Source organism: Athene cunicularia (assembly GCF_003259725.1).
Source record: "Athene cunicularia isolate RWA chromosome 4 unlocalized genomic scaffold, athCun1 chr4_part1, whole genome shotgun sequence".
In the NCBI taxonomy this organism is placed as follows: domain Eukaryota; kingdom Metazoa; phylum Chordata; class Aves; order Strigiformes; family Strigidae; genus Athene; species Athene cunicularia.
Genome location: NW_020799098.1, coordinates 35,356,108 through 35,376,349, shown reverse-complemented (window position 1 = coordinate 35,376,349; position 20,242 = coordinate 35,356,108). Strand labels below are relative to the sequence as shown.

The 20,242-nt window shown below is 37.6% G+C and overlaps 1 protein-coding gene across 1 annotated transcript in view; it reads left to right on the top strand.

Annotated features, from left to right (window-relative positions):
• WWC2 (WW and C2 domain containing 2) overlaps positions 1–20,242 on the top strand; it is a 100,620-nt gene that overhangs the window by 52,611 nt on the left and 27,767 nt on the right. The window contains exons 6-12 of the mRNA XM_026846991.1: positions 1,870–1,949; positions 5,302–5,431; positions 6,034–6,180; positions 7,126–7,199; positions 11,428–11,670; positions 16,501–16,590; positions 18,385–18,998. Coding sequence (XP_026702792.1) covers positions 1,870–1,949; positions 5,302–5,431; positions 6,034–6,180; positions 7,126–7,199; positions 11,428–11,670; positions 16,501–16,590; positions 18,385–18,998 — 1,378 coding nt within the window. The remainder of the gene's footprint in view (positions 1–1,869; positions 1,950–5,301; positions 5,432–6,033; positions 6,181–7,125; positions 7,200–11,427; positions 11,671–16,500; positions 16,591–18,384; positions 18,999–20,242) is intronic.

Here is a 20,242-nt window from a genome sequence, read left to right as displayed (position 1 = left end):
ACTGAAATGATGATGAATTATAGCAGAGGACACTCAGAAGATGATCTTGAGGAAAAATGTAAGGGTTTCTGAGAGATCCAGTCCTCTAAGGTGAAATCAAATGTGCTTCTACTATTACTATAAATTAACATTTCTGATTCTAAAAAAAAGTTTAGCCATTCTGTGTTACTCAGAAAAGTTAGGACTTTTTTCATATTTTACACTTTACTTTAATAGGAACATAGAAGTGATATCTGTTCATTTTCTATAACTTTGATCGGAACACTTGAGAGATTATTCTTGGGTTTTTCATGCTAGTCAGGGAAGAAATAGCGAGATCTGAACGTGTACTTAGAGACGTTGTCTGTTTATCATGCTAACTATTCAGTAGGGTCAAAGTAAAAACCGTTTTCTGTCAAGTAAAGCAACTAGTGATGATAGTTTCCAAAAGTCTGAACCTAACCCCTCATCTAGAGAACTCACTTTGCTTTGGAGAAAAATTGAGATTGAAAGCATTTTATTTCTGTCACAGAAAATTAATTAGCCAGAAGCTACGAACTTTAATGCCTAATTATCAGTCTCAAACCCATACAAAGACCCCACAAATCACTTGTTATTTTAGACATACAAAACGTTTTAAGTCTCTTGGAAAGCTACAGCAGCTGCTGATGCTCAGTACTTCTAGTCACCTGGCATGTTGAGAATCTCACTTTTTTTTGAAATTTGAAGAATAGCACCAAATAGGAAGTCTAAGGGAATTTGGATACAAAAAGTCTTGTAGACATATTTTGAAATTAATCTCAGTTAAAATGGTCAAAATTCTTCGTTTTAATAGAAACCATTTTTCAGAAGAGTTGTATATCTGAGGACCTATATGAAAACAAGCAAGAACTTCACAGTGGTAGGTGAGAACAGGGGACTTCCAGCAGGTTTTTCTTTTTTTCGCCTTACTGATTGTAAAGTTAAAAAGCCTAACAATATCGGGCTAGTATGTAGAGTGCAAATGAGCCACATATAGATGTACAAATGCCAAAATTTGGGACTTCACATTTCAAGGATGCATTTCTGTCTGTCTGTGTATGCTGAGGTTTAATTCTAATTTGTGTTAGAGTACTCTCATTTATAGGTGGTCCAGAAACTTTCTTTTAGTACGTTTGGGAATTATGACATAAAAAATTAAATGGACGATATTTTTATTTAATCTTGATTCATTAATATTTTGTAGTGTACTCATATCTGCTAACATCTGAAATAGCAATATTAAGATTAAAAAGCAACTGAGCATGTAAATTCAGGGAAACTAGGGAATGTTTTGCCAAAGACATTGCCATTAAATAGGTGGATATATTTGTGATCCAGATGTCTTTAGTGATGGTTGTCTTTGAATTAAATGATTGTGAATTATATATTTAGGGATCCAGTGTCTGTAAAGCTTTACAAGAAAGGATGGGTCATAGGAGGGAAAAAAAAAAAAAAGGGTCCACACTTTGTCTTAGAGTGCAAATGACTTGAGAGCTTCCTGGAATGAAAAGTGAAAATATAATAAGCCTAAAAATAAATAGGCATGTCCCTGTAGGACAGTTGGAATGCATGCTTAACAAGTGAGAAGTAAATTACTTGTTAAAGTTCTCTCAGGTTTAATAACACAGTGTGGTATTGATGCAAATAAGGAATGTGATTTAATCTGCTTGTGTCCCTTTAATACTAAAGCATGTTGCCTATAGACATCAGGAAGAGAACAGATCCTTTTGTTTTTAATATGTGTCAGTAGAGCAATTTATTCTCTTTTTTTGTCTTATCTGATGTAGAGAATACATTAATTGTTCAAAGCCATGTGTTATGCTGTTTAACAAGAGGATTTTTCTAACTTTCTTTGATTTAATACACAAGGTTAAGAAGCTGAAGAGGGAAGTCTCTCAGATGAAGCAAGAGCTGCTGTACAAGGAACAGGGTTTTGAAACACTACAACAGTGAGTAAAAGAAATAGTTGAAACAGACTTAATTCAGTCACCCATTTTGGTTTAGTTTGGATTTTTTTTTTTCATGGGATTGAATCCATTTTATGTGAGAGAATTATTGGGGGGAAAATGAGAATCTACTCTTTTTGTTGTAGTTAGGAAGCAGGAAATCTGTAGAAAAGGCAAACTTATTGCACAAGTGTTAACATGACATCTGTTCCCCCTCCTGTTTTTTTCCCATGAGGTAGCTTGTGTTGCAAAGAGGCAGAAAAAAGGGCAGTGGCTGAGGGTCCCAAGGAAGAATTTAGCTGCTTTGCATGTCCCATTCAAAATTTTTTTTAAGATTTTGAAAAGTTAATTAGATCTGTCTTTCCTCCTTCCCCACCTCCTAAGCTCAAAAAGAGAGAGGAGGGTGCTGTTCTTGGAGGTATAAATGGTGCACAACACTGCAGGGTTTGAAATGAGTCACAATCTGAGGATTAAAAGAGACCTGACTCTCTCAGTTCCAGTTGCTGGGATGCCTGGTGTCCAAAGGGCTGATGCTGAACCGGGTGAGAATTCTGGGTGTTTAACCAGTTGGATTATTAAGGAATTAATTTTTTTCAGTCTGAGCTACTCCCTGCTGCTCCCGACTTACAAAATTGGGCCCTAAAATACTGAAGATTATTGGAACTGTCACCATAGAGAACTTGCTGCAGAGGAAACCTTGCTAACAAGTGTGTTTTCTTAACTAATGTAAACAGAAATTTATTATCCTAGTCTTTTTCTATATTGTGGTATGTACCCATATATTAAGGATATATTTAGACAGTAAAATGCTGATCTGTGTGCACTTAGTACACTAGATTCAGTAGCAGAAGCAATATTGCAGCATGAATGTAATATTGTCTGGATTAATTTGCTCTTCTTCTCAGGACCTCCTGTGTATGGCAGTGTACTGTCAGATAAGTAATAATCTCTATCCTGGAGAGCTTGCAGAATATATAGGGAAGATGGACAAAAAGTGGGAGAAGGGAAATGCATTTCCATATTCCAGGTAGAATACTAAAATGCAGAGAAGTGATTTGCAAGGGATAACAGAGCATCTGAGTCACTTGATTTCAGTTCCCAGTTCCAACCAAAACGCCTTGTAGGCGATTGCCTGTGTATTTTAATAGACCAGTTCTATACATTAGGAATCTTTTTTTAAATGGGAGAAACAAATTCTGGTCCAGGAAATGACCAATCATAATTATAAGCATGTCAAAATGGACAAAAAAGGTTTTTCTGGTATGAAGAGTTTAAAGTCAATGGGGAACTGAAAACCCTCAGCACCTTAGGAGGATGCCAGTCAAGTCTTTATCCTCCTTCATTTTAACTAAAATAGAAATGTAAGATGTTTGTTAGTTAAATATATAAAGATGAGCAGGAAGTGAAGGGAGAAAAGGATAGTTGATTGCATTTATTTAACCATAAATCAAATTACATTTGAGGCAAAATTTAGAAGAAGAAAGACGTATTGATTCTAAAGCTTAAGGTAATAAAAACTCATGCTGCTGTCCCAGGATTAAAGGTTAGCCAATCATGCTGGTTTTATTATATTAATTCAACAATGAAGTATTGTTTTAAAGCAGCTTGCTCACAAGTCATTTTGATAGGAATCCAAAGCATGTTTCAGAAACTATCAACAGCATTCCACAGAAACACAATGGACGTTTGTTTTTAACATTCAGTCAGACACTTTCAAACAGTACTAATCCCATTAATTTAAAACAGGAAGATGGAATATCTTACATGTCAGAGATCCTTCTTGTCCATTTTTAGTATATGCAGAATAAAGCAGTTGTGATTCGAATGTGGCACATCATATTACTAGGCAGCATGTGGTGTATTACCCAACTATTCATTCATGATCCCGATTGTTGGCATATGCTGTATCTGTTTGACCTTAGCAACCTGATAAATTCTCAAAAATTGAGTGTTGTCAGACAGTAAGTGTCTACCTGTGAAAGAGTTTGAGGAACTCTGAAGCTGAAACAAATACATCATTGAATAGGAATCTGAGTGCTGAGTCACATAGGTAATTTTCTTATACAAATGCAGTTTTAGTTTGAACAGAAACTGAAATGTGGAGAAAGAAAAACAGACATGCTCACAGCTTTAAAGATCACTTTAGAACCTTGATACCTTTGTGCACAAAATTGGAAGAAAAGTAGAATACAGTTACAGGTGTTTTGTGGGAGTTGCTGTTCTTGCAGGGGATGCTTGAGATCACTTCTGATCATTAAAATGTTCGTTCATTCCTTACAAGGTTAATGTCTTCCAACAAAAATGATGGATGATGACAAAAACAGAAAACCAACTGCATTATAAAAGAATGTATTCTCTTCTAAGTGCCTGACTTTTGTGAAGGTGGCTGTTGGTTTTAATTTTGTGAAGCACAGCTGCAGTAATTTCTGTGATGCTATGAAATGCTCAGTTAAACTAGACATCATGTGTTTACAAACTGTACTTCTTGAAGTAAATATGGAAATACTAAAATGAAGTATCTTTCTCTCTAAGTTTAGGGGCTTTTTGTTATTTTCAAGTTACAGTTTTTAAAATCATTGATAGTCCAGGAACTTAATAGAATATCTGATGTATGATATATGATATCAGTTATCCAGAGAGTTTTGTGAATACAGAGCACCTAGTGACTAGCTGAGCAGAACAGCTGTTCCAGACGGTTAATGCTGAGGATTAGGGTGAATGAGAGGGACTCTGAGACAAGAATGGTTGCTGGTTACATTTATTCTCTACAAGGCTGATGAGTACCAAGAAGCTTGCGTGTCTGCCCATGTTGTGATGTGGGTGTGGGTAGAGGAACAAATTTTGCTTCTGTAAGGATCACAGTTAATAGTGTGAAAGGTGCTTCTGTGTTAGAGTTATGGTGGGCATGGGAATTTTGATAGTTGTCAACAGTAACGGTATAGTCCTGCTGGCATGTGTAGGAGTCTTCAGTGTTCTGTGCCCCTTATGTCTTTAAGACTGGATCAACTAAAATTGCTTGTGAAGTCTCTGCCTTTGGTAAGGCCCCAGTAGTTTAGCTGAGGTGGTTTTAAAGCCAACAGGAGTATTTTTCCATGAAATTTCATGATGTCAGCAAAAGCTCTTCACTGGACACTGTGCGTGTGTTAGATAGCTTGACATTTTTGCCAGGGATTTAGTAGTAAGTATTTTAATGAAGACTTCAATGTCCTTTTTCCTCTTGCATGTCTGTTACAGGAAATGGTATCTCTTATCTCCTTCCCTTCTGTTCTCTAACTATGCTTCTGCCTGAAGCAGAACAGCAGAGATGTTAGTATTATTTTTTTGTATATAGAATTAATATTCCCTCTTTCCACAGAATTGACCAAAAAATGTCTGGAGGCCAGAGCGGGTATGAACTGTGCGAGGCCAAAGCCATCCTGACTGAACTGAAGTCCATCAGAAAGGCGATAAGTTCCGGGGAGAGAGAAAAACAAGACTTAATGAAGGTATTTTGAACAGCTGACATAAGTTTTGTGTGGATTTGTTTTAACATGACTCACTTTCCTGATGATAAATGCTTTGCATTTTATACTTTTTAAGGGGCTCTCAAAATTCTTTGAGCCAAGCTGAAAATCAATTTTCAGATGCAGAAACTGAAGCCTGTGACATTCCTACTTCAAAAAGCCCCTCTGTCAGTCAGAGAACATAGATTTCTGAACTTGTATGTAAAGTAAAATGCGTATGTTGCCTCTACACCACAATTTAAAATATTGAAATCTAAATTGCCCTATTTTCCTTTCTGAAACCAGATCTTTTTAATCAGCCAAATATTTTAACTGGTTGAAAAGGTAGAAGAAAAACAATAAAAAACCAAACCCACAAAAACGAGAGTTTTAAAACTGTGAGTAGTTTTTACATTGTCACAGGTGATGGTCACCCTCAGTGTCACCTACCAACTGCTTGATTAAAAGGGTAGTTTGCTTAATATGAAGTAAACATGGAATTTTTATATTGGAGTTTTTATGTAAACATCTCTTGATAAACTGATATAAACGTGGTAAAGTACAAAGGAACTTTAACACCACCACCTCCTCTGTTTCCTGGACAGAGTCTTGCAAAGCTGAGAGAGAAATTCAGTCTTGACCAAACCATTGGGACATCTGAACCAGACTTGAATTCCAGCTCTGTAAACTCCCAGCTGTGTTTTTCTAGACAAACTCTGGATACAGGGTCTCAGACTGACATTTCTGGTGAGGTGAGCTATTTTCCATTTAGTCATATGTAAAGAGAAATTGAATCAGAATGCTGCGGTTAATGGAGTTGGAATAAAATGGTTGTTTACTCTTGCTAATAGGTGTATACATGTTTGAGAGAATTACTTTGAATCAGTTATCTGATTCCCCCCCCCTTAAATTTTAAATCAAGATTCAGATGAACTTTATACATTTGGCATGAAGCATTTATGACAGTCTGATTTAATCAAATAGTTCCTGTACAGTGAAGATCTGCAAAAGTAGATAGTATTTTTTGTATCTGTCTATAGGATATGTTTCACCTTACAGACCTAATTCAGTGTTAAGATGTTTTTAATTTTCAGAAACAAGATCTTGGAATTTGAATGTGCAAATTTCATTTCACACATCTGAAAAACTGTTAGTGGAACTACTTGTTCATTAATTCATTTAAACCTCTGTTTCACTGATGGTATGTTTTACATACACAGAAGGCTGTGCTTAATTTTGGTACCACCTTTGAAGTTCTGTGAGCTAAGTTTATAAGGAAAAGACTCTACAAGGCTTTCCAAAGAGCTAAGCTTATCTATGTTTTGTAGTAAATTTATTGAAGTCTTGTTTTGTAATGCACTTATGTAGTTCTAAATTCTGAGTTTGGCAGAGTTAAAAGTAGGAGATCAAAATTTTAGGTGTAATCACTGCAAGACTTCTTTGAAAATGCTCTTACTTTGATTGAATATGGACAGTTGGTAGTGCAGTAGTTAAAATAGATCAGAAAAAAACCCACTGTTTTGTACATCTGAGTAGATCACTAACTAGGCATCTAACAGCAAGTGTGTGGCTGCAGGTGGGTGTGGGTTTTTTTAAATTGTGATTTTTCTGGTGGGTGCATAGGTTTTGTTGATTCGTTTAACAAATTTACACAGTAATGAGACTAATTTTTCTTTCTTTTTTTTTTTCCCCAACAGGTTGGAGGAAGAAGTAGATCAAATTTAGCAGAGAAGGTCAGACTAAGTCTTCAATATGAAGAGGCAAAAAGAAGGTAATAGGGTTAGTTGCTTTGTTTAAGTGAGAGTCTCGAGTTGGGAAGGTGCCTGATGTCTGCAGCACCAACCTTGTGCTCGCAGTGACATCTAGTGGGAGGCTCGTCAGAGGCGCCGCGGGCATTTCTGCAAAGTGTTTCTTTTCCTGCAGAATGCAAGCGGATTCTCAGGAGCAACCGGTGCTTTTGAACAGCAGGTTTTAACATTTAATGCCAAGTTGAATGTGTTAAGAAAATGCAGACAGTGGCAAATTAATGGTAGTTCCAGGATTAAGGGAATAAACTGGCTTTCCACTGAAAAGAATCACCACGTTATTTACATCCATTATAACCTTATTTGGGATCATCATTTCAGTTCACTGTGCCACTGAAGGCTCTTCAGTTTTAGAGTTGCTTTAGACTTACAGCACAGATTTAGTAGGCTTAATTATTTCCTTTTCCACTGGGACTTTGAATAATTTAAATACTTGTTATCACTGTGGGATTGGGTGTGTAGCCTGAGGAGAAAAGAAATCAGGAACTGCTCCACTGATGAATGTGGAATGCCTTTCAAATAAAGTTCTCCAGTGGTTGCTTGTGAAAGCAGTGCCATTTTGATGAATTGGCACAGTGCTGAAGAATGGGCATCAGAAAGCAGAACATTCAGGGTTAAAATGACATGTTTTCTGGTGCACTAGAAGTGCTGCAATAATATGAGAGGAAGATGTACTATTTAGAGGGGAAAAAAAAGGGGGTAGTGTGTGAAATCTCTCAATAATATATTAATGGCGTATTATTTTCTGATACTTTATACAAAATTAGTGTCAGCTATTCAGAAACCTTACAGTTTTTGTTATGGGGTGCTTTGTAATTTCAGGGGAATATAAATCTAGAAAGTTATCCCACACCCAAAGTTCCTTTTTTACTATAAAACTAAACAAGGCAATAAAATAAAATACAGTACTTTTCCCTAGATGAAAACTGTGCCTAAAATGACATTTAATCTGAGATTTAAGTATTATTTCACTTGAAATACTGTGGCATGGTCAATTAGAAAACTAGGAAAATAAATTTGCAGCTTATAAGTACCAAGTAAAGGCATAGTTAGTTTCCATGTTTTAAAGTCAGGAGGCTGTACAACCAATACTTTTCTTGCCTAAATTCAAATATATTCCCTCTTCATACACAGTACTAGCTACCATCCTTGCCGGTATCAACAGTAAACTTTTATATCCTCATTACAGATCATAAAACTTTATTATATAATCAATGCATTCATCAAAGAGTGCTAAGGCTATTGTGTTTGTTCAGTATTGAACATGTATGATTTTGGCTCAGGATCATTGTGTACATAATATTAATTGTCAGATGGTGTTTTAGATGCAGATAGATGGGATTTTTTCCCAAATGTAATTGATACAAAACCAGATCATCTTCTGTTTTGTATACATCTTGATACCAAGAAGTCCCAGCATTGTGTCTTAGCATTCCTTGGTAGAAAGAAGAAAATTCCTGGCAGTAAGTCAGTTTACCACTTCTACCTTGGAAAAAAAAACCCAAACCACATACTAGTTTGCACAAAGTTCAGTACCTAATTACATACACCTCAGTTGTTACGGCCATTGTAGTTGTGTTGGTTTAAGCCCTGCCGGGACCGGAGAGCACTTGCTGTTGCCCCTCCCCCACGCTCAGCCGGTCGGGCCGGCAGTGAGGCACAAACCCGGGTTAAAATAAGAAGAAATTTAATACAACAGAGTGATAAACAATCTGAACAACAGTGGCAATGCTAACAACAATAAACAGCAATAACAGTGAACAAGACAAATGATATACAGAATAATACCGCAAAATGGTCACGGAACAAAGCTGACACGTGGGGTCCCGCCACCAAAAAGCCAAAGAGAAAGTAAAGTCAAAGTTTCCCGCCCCTGGACCTGATGTCAGCATGGTATGAATAACCCAGCTGGAGATCCCTTCCCCCTCTCTCTCTGCTGGGGAAAAAACCCTATCCTAGTTGAACCAGGACAGTAGTCATCGCTATAATTTAGTAAGTATTGACCATCTTTTCTGAAATATTAAATGTGCAAATTCTAAGTTGTTTTGTGTTAAAATGAGAGGATCTTTCAAGTGAACTTCTCTACTTGAAAATTATCAGATAATTTTGTATGTTGCATATTTTATGCTGCTTAGCCAGCAGAATGTCTTGAAGAGGTGGAATGTTGATGTTAACTATACTACATACAGCTGCAATTCAGAAGGAGATAGAGCATGCTGACAATCCTCTCCTGATGTGGTAAAGATCTGGCTAATATTTCTTGTTGACCTGCTGAGCAAGGACTTCCTCAGAAGAGCGAGACCAGTTCAGTTTTCATATCCATCTAGTCCTTTGCCTGTCTGGGGCAGCTGAAAAGAGTGTCAGAGCAGAGAGTTGTCTATAGCTGAGGGAGTAAAAGAACTGTTCGGAGATCACCATTCCATCCCATAAGCCATCAAACAGCTGTCAGTAACAGTTACTTTCCGAACACAGTTAGCTAGAACCAGTGACCTGGAGATGAAAGTCTTAACATTTCATTATCCATCTGAAATTATTTGGTTGTTTTCCCTCTGAGTACTGCTCCTCTATAAAGAACTGTTGAATACAAATGATATATGTAACAGCTGCAAAATATGTTGAAATGCTTCATTTCATATCATCTCACTGTTAGGTTGTGGTAACACTGCTGATAGTATTTCTGTTTATTATACATTGTTTTTCTGTGAAATACCCTGAGTGAAACTTGTTCTTGCAGGGGTTTGGTGGAAGTATGGGTTGTTTTCATTTTTGAAGCTGCTGTTTTTTTGTTTGAGGTGCAGATGTTAAGGATATGTTACCTATGGAAAAAGAAAGGGAGTTGTTTCTCTTAAGCTTCTAGTATAAGCAATGGGATAGTGAGATTCAACATTAGCTGTTCTTAGCTTTGACCATAAATAAAAGCCTTAATGTGATGTAAAATTATGCTGGGGGTACAAAATAAGCATGATGTTATTAGTTTTGTTAATCACAGACTAGAAAGAAGAAAAACATTTTCATAGAAATCTGTTGGAACTACAGAAAGATTACACATACCAAATTATCTCTGTGTGTTATGAAGTATGGCATGGGTCATTACCTTAAGTGGTGCCTGGTAACACTGAAGTTGCACAGACTTATATCAGTTGTTGAGCTGACTTAGGTCTATTTAACTATGGCAGTTACAAATAAATAAAAGTAACAGATCGGTTTCTCTTACCCTAGATTGTATGGGAACATTTTTCTATCTCGACTCTCTCTCTGCCTTTTTTCCAGCCTACAACAAATAGGTGCAGAAAGCTTGGAGCTACTACATAGTTCAGAGATTCCATATCTTTAGCTGTGCAGCTGGTTCAGGTTAAGGCTGGAAGTGACTGGAAGTTATCATCTTACTAGATATGTGGCACCTATAACAGGAATTTTGAGGCTTTCCCAGTGGATAATGAGTCTTCATTGCAAGACCTGCACCTCTTAAGATATGCTGCTGAGCCCACAGATAGAATGAGTATGGAGACTGAACACTGGAAATAACTTGTCTTGATCAGGACTGAGCTATAGTACAATAATAACATAGGGAAGTTTCTGCTTCCATTATATACGTGCATCTGTGCAGTAGGTATGGATAACCAAGTCTTGGGGGTCTTAACTCTGATTTGACATCTGCAATGGGAACAGCAGTTGCACATATTCAGTCTTTTGAGTTAATCTCTCTTTAGGTAGCTGCTGTCCTATTACCTTTTATTTTAATCACATAGAAGAGCAATGCTTTTGCCTTTTAAACTATATGAATGCTGCTCAAGTGAGCACCTTGCTATGGTGCATGTTCTTTAGGAGCAGTCAGACTCCCAACAGCTTAGGAGAAATCCATCCTCCTACTCAATGAGGAAAGCATAGTGCCACTACTATGTTACCAGGAAGATTGCTTTCAATAAAGCTTTTATTAACCTTGTGACTTCAACTTGGCATTGAAACAGGAGAAACTAATTTTCAGTACATATGCATATTGCTGTTGGCCTGTATAGGTGGCTTGCTTTTCTGGTGTAGTCTGCATTCTTGTGAAGCAAAACTAATTAAAAGTATGGTTTTGAGTAGAAAATGTTTTTATATCCTGATACCTTTCAAAATATTGTATCATTTCTTTCTTTCCTGGGATTTGTGTGCTGTGCTGGGCTCAGACAAATCTGCTGTGTTTTATTTTAGCATGGCTAACTTGAAGATTGAACTCTCTAAGATAGATAGTGAAGCCTGGCCTGGCGCACTGGATGTGGAAAAGGAAAAACTGATGTTAATCAATGAAAAAGAAGAGCTTTTAAAGGAACTCCAGTTTATTACACCACGCAAACGTACTCAAGATGAGCTAGAGCAGCTAGAAGCAGAAAGGAAGAGGCTTGAAGAAGAGCTGCTGTCTGTAAAAAGCACACCCAGTCAAGCACTTGCTGAAAGGTGAGGGGTTGTCTTTTACTAATACTAAATGCTGCTTTCTGCAATCTAACCTTTGTACTCAGTACAGACCCTGAACTATGCCTTGATGGGCTGTTTTCCTTCAGTAACTCTTCTGTGTAGATCTTAATTAAATTTGTTATTAGCCCACTGGGCAGAAACACAAAGAAGTCTTCTGTACAGTGAGAGAACATGAACACCCTGTATGTGCTCTGCAATATCAGTTCTCTGTGTTTGTTACCAGCATGAAAATGTATGTGACAGATGTTAAATAACTGAGGAATGTCAACATAGCAGCAGGAGGGCAATACATCATTCACTCCTTTCTGATAATAGCTGTAAACTATTTGAACTCGGGTTACAAAGATTATCTTGATTGTTGCAACATCTCAAGCCTTTCATTGTGAATTTTATTACATAAAAAAATGCAACCAAAAGGGGGGGTGTCAAGAGTTCAGAGGAGAACTATAATTGCTGCAAAACTTTCCTAACTTTCTACTACCAAACTGGTAACTGAAGCAACTCCCACAATAAATTGTTTTAGCCAGATTCAGAGTTTGAGAAAATCAAAGATGACTGTCACAAATGGACTTCTTATCAACTGTAAGTAGAAATAAATTTATGGGCACCTCTAGCACATATAAAATGCAATAAACACAAAATGTTATTGTGTGCATCAGTGTAGTAATACAATCAGCATTGTAAGCCTTTCCTACTTCCCTCTGCTAGGAAACACCTGCTGGGTTGCTCCAGTTTCACTGAATGGCAAAATTCCTGTTAGTGGCATTAGAAGCTGGGTCCTAAAATGCAGCTGAGTAGTGAGGAAGATTTTTGTTTAAGGAGTACATAGGCTGTATTAGGCATGATTTTTAAACATATTTGTACACTTTATAATAGTTTAAACGGCACTGATAATCCAAACATGTTTTAGGAGAAGGGTTATGTCCCACTGGAACTGTTTTTACAGGAGAAAGTTACCTCTGTGTGTTAGTAGTATCTAAAGTACCATGGATCTGTTGCTTTTTGACTTTCATTAATAAATGGAGAATAAGGGGTCAGTAATAAAATCACATTCACAAATAATTTGAATCTAAGATTTTGATAATATGTTGTTGTAAGTAATAGCTCAATCTTGACTTATGCTGTAAATAGGTAGTTGGTTTCTCAGTCTCATGTTTTGGATTTGTTTGTTTAGTGACAAAGGAAATTCTGCACCTAACTTTTCCCATACATGTCAGATGCCAGACTTGGAGTACCAGGGGCAAGTAAAATTGTTTCCCACTGTCAAGAAGAAATTAAACAGCAGAGTTTTTCCATGTATAGTGACACAACTAGATAGAGCTTGAATTTTTTCCCTCCCAGAAAATGTGGAATTTTCTGAGGTTACAACTGCTGGTTGAGGTAGCATTTATGGTGGCTTCTGGTTTGCTTTTTTGCTATTCCAGTGAATCTCTAGTGAATTTCTGCCTGCTGTTTATCATATTAAAACTGTCTCCCTTGAAGACTTCAGAGCACTTAAATTCTTTCACACCAGGCTATTCTGAAGATTATTTTTGGTGTGTCTGCTATAAACATAAAGAAAATCTTTATTCTGTAGAAGGATTCCGATGGTGAAACTTCTCCTGAAATTTTAATTTGAGAAAAGGCTATAATTAAATGTATTAGATCAACCATCAGCATTTTCTTTCTTGGAGATGAGGAAGATTCTTCTCTCTGTTATCAGTACAGAAGCTGCACCATCTTCAAAGTGCTGCACTGTTGTTGCATTACTATTCTCTTTCATGAAGTTTCATGAATGCCTGAGGTTTCCAGTGTTTTCACAGGTACTGTTAACAAAGCAGCAGTGGAAGAAGCTATGGATTGTATCAGAGCTTGATGTGACAAGGGTTGTTTGGTTTGGCTTTCGTTTGGTTGTTTTCGTTGTGGTGGTTTTTTGTTTGGTTTTTTTTTTCTAAAGGGGGAAGAAACAGAAGACTTGCTCTGACTTAAAACAAAATCATAGCATAGCCCTCGGTTATTTTGGAGTAGGATGCTGAAATTGCCACTAGTAGATGTACTCGAAATCAATTTACAGAAGGAGGGTATAAATCATAACATATCAGCTTCAAAAAAGCAGACAGGGCATATTCTGACTGCTTTAAGAAGCCTTCCAGCAACTATATAGAAATAACTGGGTCGTGGAACTGTTGAGAACTGTTTGCTACTTCACTTGCTACTTGCCTCTGCATTCATGTCAGGGAGATTCTATCACTGCTTTAGACCTTGGCAAAATCTAAGTAATCTCAGGCACTCAAATGGATGCATGATTTAACTACCTGATTGTGCTGTTGCCTGCACAAAACTGGCCCCTACCCTTGTGCCTGTCATAAACATGTCCATGTGAGTTTGCATTGAAAGGTGAGGTATGTGCTCTTTATCTTTTTACTGTATTTTTTTAAGATTCTATGCCCCTCTCAGCAATATCACAATTTAAGATCAAAACCAGACAAGGATGTTTCACTAACACTCCAGTCATCCTACAAGGAGTAATAGGTTAATTATAGGTTAATATAGATAGAAGGGGTGCAAACAGGAGAGGTTGAGAGGCCCATGTCAGAATAGATAACACAGTGGTGGTTCAGCTGTTTACATGGATTTGGGGATATTAAAGTTGCTTGTGCTATAAAGAAGGAAGGCTCATTGTTTGAAAGTTTTAGAGGTATTTTGTTTATTTGTCTTTTTTAATATGGCCTGATGTGGAATGAAAAAAATTTCCTTGAATCTAAACTTGTTGTGAGATAGTAAAACTATTTCATGCATGTCTTGGAACTTCCAGTAGTGATTTCATCATCTAGCTTATGTTTGTGACTTGTGACTACCATCTTTCTGAAATTTACCTACAGGTCTTAATATTACTTTTTTAATTACTACTAGATGAAATTACATCCAGGAAACAAAATTTTTTAGGTGCAAAATTATATGGGATAAATTACATTTTATCAACCTCTTTAAGATGATAAAGGAAAACAAACTTTTGCTTGTGTTTCAGAGGGAAAAATCCTAACAAACCTTTTAGTTTAATAGTACAAATTCAGTGGCACAACTATAGGTGTCTGGCTTGAGGACTCCTGTCAGAGAACTTTCTAAACTTTTAATTTTCTTTCTTGCCTTTTTCCATTAGTAGTTGAACACATACAGCAATTTTTGTGCCTCTTCCTTCAAGATAAAATGATAGTTCACTATTGAAAAGCCACAAAAGAGCTATTGAAGAGCACTCTTGCTTGGGAAAAGCCGGATAGATTAGGCCTTAAAAGAAGACAGCAGGCATTGATAAATAGTAAAATGGTAGGAAAAAGTGTCTGATGAGCATAATTCTTGGTTTGGAAACCCATGTGCATATGTCTTCCAGAGCAAAGACTGAAATACCATGTATGCTTTTAACAGTCTTAGCAGGTATTGGCAGATGAACACATTATTGCGGTGTAAGAGCACATGCAGCGCTGCATAGGCAGTGGAGTGGAAGTTCACACCCTGGCTGACCTCGGGGTAACTTATTCACCTTTGCATAACCCAGATTTGCTCGCTGAATAAGCATGGGTGTAAGCAAGTGCTTTTCATGCTTTGTTGAATTGAGGACTTAATGTCTTTTTACTGGTATCTGACACTCAAAGAGAGTGAGTTCTGGGAATTCTTGAGTATTTCATTCAGTTTGCATAAGAAAGCAATGGTTGATTTTTGGGTTTTGTTCTTCAAAGTGTTCTCTGCATTTGAATTTTAATTTATACATCCTTGAGATGCCAGAAAAAACAGAGGAATGGTTTCTGAGAATGAACATCAACTTTTTTTTTTTAAAGAGGGGAGGTAATTTCTTGTCTCTCAGATGAGTTGCTTGAGAACTTGTGACATGCATCAGTTGACTGAGCAAGGGCTAGAGGAGAATATACTAATCCACAACTACAGGAGGGTTTTAGCTGAATCCACTGAGGGAGAGCAATTTATTTGGTGTTGTAAATGGAGTGATAAAAGGGAATTATAAAAGGAAAAAAATCACTGTAAATATTAGTGAATCCTTTCTGCTAGCAGCCAGCCTAAAGGAATGGGAGAGTTCCACCATTTGTGGGGTTAGAGCTACACTAGATAACTGTGCAGGAGGCAATAAATCCTGCTTTTTCATAAAGGCAAACCTTGATAATTAGCATTACAATGCTGTGTGGGTCTGAGGTGATGACAAAACTGTTGGCGATGTAGAAATCTTTACCAGGGACGCCTAAATATGGTCCGTCATCAGAGAACCTTGTGCTTGAATGCTGTTTTGATTTACTGTGCTTTGTCTCTATATGAAGACTTTGAAATCAGAGGGAAGGCATTAATTCTAAACTTCCTGCAGTGCTACCCCAAGTTACTGCATTATCAGAACTAATACCGGTATTAGCATTCGTTTGTGTTTTTTTCTGAAACTATATAAAGTGAGGAGGCAGTCCACAGCATGGCTTTTTTATAACTGTATTAGTGCAGATCTTACCTGAAGTTGCAGCTATTTTCCCAGTGCTCATCTGTTATTTTTTTATTGGGTGCACGTTCCTCTTGGTAAATTGTGAATGTACCAACACTCTGGTTGCTTGTACACTCAGCAGGTTTGTTAGAGTGCTTAGTATTCTGCAGGTAAAGCCATTCTGCTGAAGTGGTTAGGGTTTTGATAGGACTGAGACCTAACAATCTCTTGAATTTTAGTAGTTGGCAACCAGATGAAAATATGAGGGATCTTCACTTTGTTTCTGTTTTATCTACAAAGTGTTTTAGCCTCCAGATTATTCTGTAATGCTTTCCTATACTTCTGTGTACCTCTCTTTCCAGGTTGAAATTGGAGGAGAGAAGAAAAGAGTTGGTTCAGAAACTTGAAGAAACTACAAAGTTAACTACTTACTTGCATTCACAACTTAGGAGGTGAGAATGTAATGCATGATGTAAAACCTGTTTGCAGCAACAAGCTAGCGGACCTGGATGTCTCAACTTCATTCTTAGGTTCTTCTTTTAGCTGGAAGCCAAACAAAATTTGTGTAATATTTAAGTAAGAAAATGCAAGTGTAATAACTTCAAGCATTTTGTCACCATGAAAATCAGGTGTACCTTTATAATTTCAGTAAGCTTTCAAAACTGTATTGAGTTGATTTTTTTTGCACAACTTCCATAATTAAGCAGGCAGATATTATTTTGCTTCAGTGTAAATAAATAAGTAAATCAGGAGTTCTGTAATTGGAGGAGACCAAATGGTTTCTCAGAGTTCTGGCTAAAGCGAGTTATTAGAACTGTAGCCCTTACATAATAACTGGAGAGGCTTCATGAGTACATGCATGGTAAATAGTTACGTGAATAGTTGATTCTGGATTTATTCTTCAACACTGGCTTATGCTTTCTGTAGGCAGAAATGTATCCTCAGCAGGATATTGTTTTTCCTGACAGCCATTAATTCAAATTGAAAATCTGACTCTAGATTTATGAACTTCATAGTAATAACAAAAAAAAGTAGTAAGTGACAGCAACTGTGAACTTCAAACTAATTTCTTTGATGGGAATTTTAATATTTAATGATACATGTCCTAGGGAGGAGTTCCACTTCTGGACTGTTACCCTGGGCTACCAAACCATGTGTCCATTATATTTATTTTAAAAATCCTGAATTTTCTTGCATGTCTTGGTAGGATACGCTAATCAGGCACTGCATTAATGTTTACCTATTCTCTTAGAAATCAAAACAGGACTTTAAGAGGAAAAATGTTTCTAAGTATTCTGTAAAGGTATAAGCCGTGCCATCCTATTCCTTGGATCTAAGCTGGCTTAGCTATTTCAGACATCTCAGCCAGATCCCATAAATTACATCTTGGTTGGTTATTAGTTGGGGAAAGAGTCTTTTACATTATTTTTTTAAAGTATTTTGTGCTTGTGTTCATTTGGACTTTTGGGAGTCTCCTTGTCCCGTTAAAAGCAGTTTTCTAGCCCAGTGGCAAATTTTTTAAATCTGGTAGCTCTGTTATTGTTCAGTAAACATTTTTTAAGTGTTGAGAAAGGGCTGCCTTGAACTATTTTTTCTGACTTTTTTTCACAGCAGAATCCTCCTGAGCCAAGGCAGTAACACTCAGTTTCTCTGGCCTGACAGGGCTTCTTATTTTCTGTTATTAACACAATATTGCATGTTATGGCCTTTGCCATGCTTATGTAGTTGGATTTACTGTGCATATAGAGTTTGTGTTGTCTTACAGATGTGAAGCAGTTCTGTTATAAGTTTTCTCCTTCTAGCTGCCATCTTTACCTGGTGCTTGGGCAAAGGGCAGGCTACATAAAATTGCTCTAGAGGTGGGAGCACTCCCCTGCTACCATAACCTCCTCCTGGGGTTCCCTTTCCTGCCACATTGATCCCATGAGTGCCCACATCAGAGTGGAGCAGGTCTTTGAGGGAGTACAGCAGCTGAGAAGGCTGGACCAGTTTGTCAGATCTGCAGCCTTCTCCAGAAGAAAAGGGACTTTGTCAACAGTCTGTAAGCTGGATAAATCACTCTGGTAGTGTGCAGGTTAGGCACACTGGTCTAAGCCAAGTATGGGAGTTTAAAAAATGTAATGCCCCAAGCAGTATTCAGTTGTAAATAGTTAAGTGCAGCTCCAGTCAATCTTACCTCTCCTCATACTGTTCTGTGCCAGTTTAGTTTAGTAACATCAGTGCATGTGTTTGTGCTTTCTTTGCAGCCTCTCAGCTAGTACATTATCTGTGTCTTCAGGGAGCAGTTTGGGATCTCTGGCATCCAGTCGGGGATCTCTGAACACATCAAGCAGAGGGTCACTAAACTCGCTGAGCTCTACAGATCTCTACTATAATCAAGGCGATCAAATAACAGATTTGGACTATCAGTATAAACTTGACTTCATATTGCAAGAAAAAAGTGGTTACATTCCTTCAGGGCCTATCACTACTATTCATGAAAATGAAGTGGTCGGTTCCCATGGGAGACTGGGTTACAGTGACTCTCCTTCAGCTGCAGACCATCCCAAATTGACTGAACCTCCCAAATCTGTGACATCACTATCTTCCAGATCCTCACTGTCCTCCTTGTCCCCCCCAGGCTCCCCTTTGGTTTTAGAAGCTGCATTTTCAGTGTCAGCTCAAAATTCCCCTCTGCATCACCTCACTACAGACTTTGAAGACTGTGACCTTTCAGGTGATTTTGCAGGCATTAGTCTCTGTGAGAATCAAATCTTATTGGACTCTGAAGCCAGAGCAGCATCTCAGATTCCTACAGATGATAAAGATCTCAATGAAGGTCTTAGGCAGCCTCTGCCTTCTCTACGTGAAGGAAGTTCAGGTAATAAAAAAAACTGATATCAAATGTATATGTAAAATGAAAATTTTGAACTAACAGCTGGTTCTTGAATGGGGAGGTACCTCATGTAACTGAAGAGTATTGTGATCAGCATATGTTTGCCACGGTGGGCAGTCAGTACTTCTGAGAGACATTGCAGCCAAAACTGGAAGTTATGTAGAGAGCTACAATTGCCCTGATTCCATCTACATTTTTCAATAGCTGTCTCAGAAGGAAGTTCATATATTACAGAATCTGTCATCAAAAAATAACAAAAACCTCAAGCTGGATCTTGAAGACATAGAGGATGCATTCCTAGGTATTGTCAGGATTCATGGGGATAGAGCAAAAATACCCTCTGCTGGTTTTTTGCTAACTTGAAATCAGGTACTTTGTTTCTCACTGAAGAATAAGTTACAAACTGACATCCTCAGTAAAAGAGATTTCTGAATTTAAGAGTTGGAATTTATGTGTGTATGTATGTGTATGCAGTTATTTGAACCTGCTGTCACTGAAAGATCTGCAGTTTGATTTTTTTTCATGTGAGTTGAGAAAGACAGGTGACCACATAATGGCCATGTAAGTTGCAGTAAGACTTCCCATTTTTAACATGGATTTCATAGCTTTTAGCCTTTTATTAATCTGAGTTAGAACAGAGCTCCTACACTAGTCTAGGCTCCCCCTGCAGTCTGTGGGTAACTTCCAAAAGGATGAGCCATCTCATCCTAAAACATACTTCCCTTTTAAAGAAGATGGGATGAATGACCCTGTGAGTTATCGAGGTACCCTTGGTAACAAGATAACTTTAACATTGAGATGGCTGAACTAGGTGTAATGAATTCCACTTACAGTCTGCAGTAAAAGCCATGCAGCATACTTAAGCATCTTGTATTGTCAAAGCCTTTGGCAGAGTCAGAGCTTTAAAAATCCCAGCTGTCAAGAATTGATGGCTTGTCCTCAGTCTTAGAGCATTGACTTTGCTGCCTTATCTTAGGGTTGACAGTATGTTGTGCCTTCTCTGTACATTTATTGACTTTTTCTAGTGCCATTCTGTGTCATTGGCTTGTAAGTATGTTGCAAACCATTCACTTATTTAGAGTGGCTCTGTCTTCCCAGGGAAGAACTGAGGGTGCTTGGTGCTGAGCACTGGCAGCCCTGTTTGAAACATGATCAGCACCTAGTGTTCCCAGCTCCACACTTCCAGGCCTGAGTTTATAGTGGAGTGGCTAACAAAGGAGTTTGGGTGG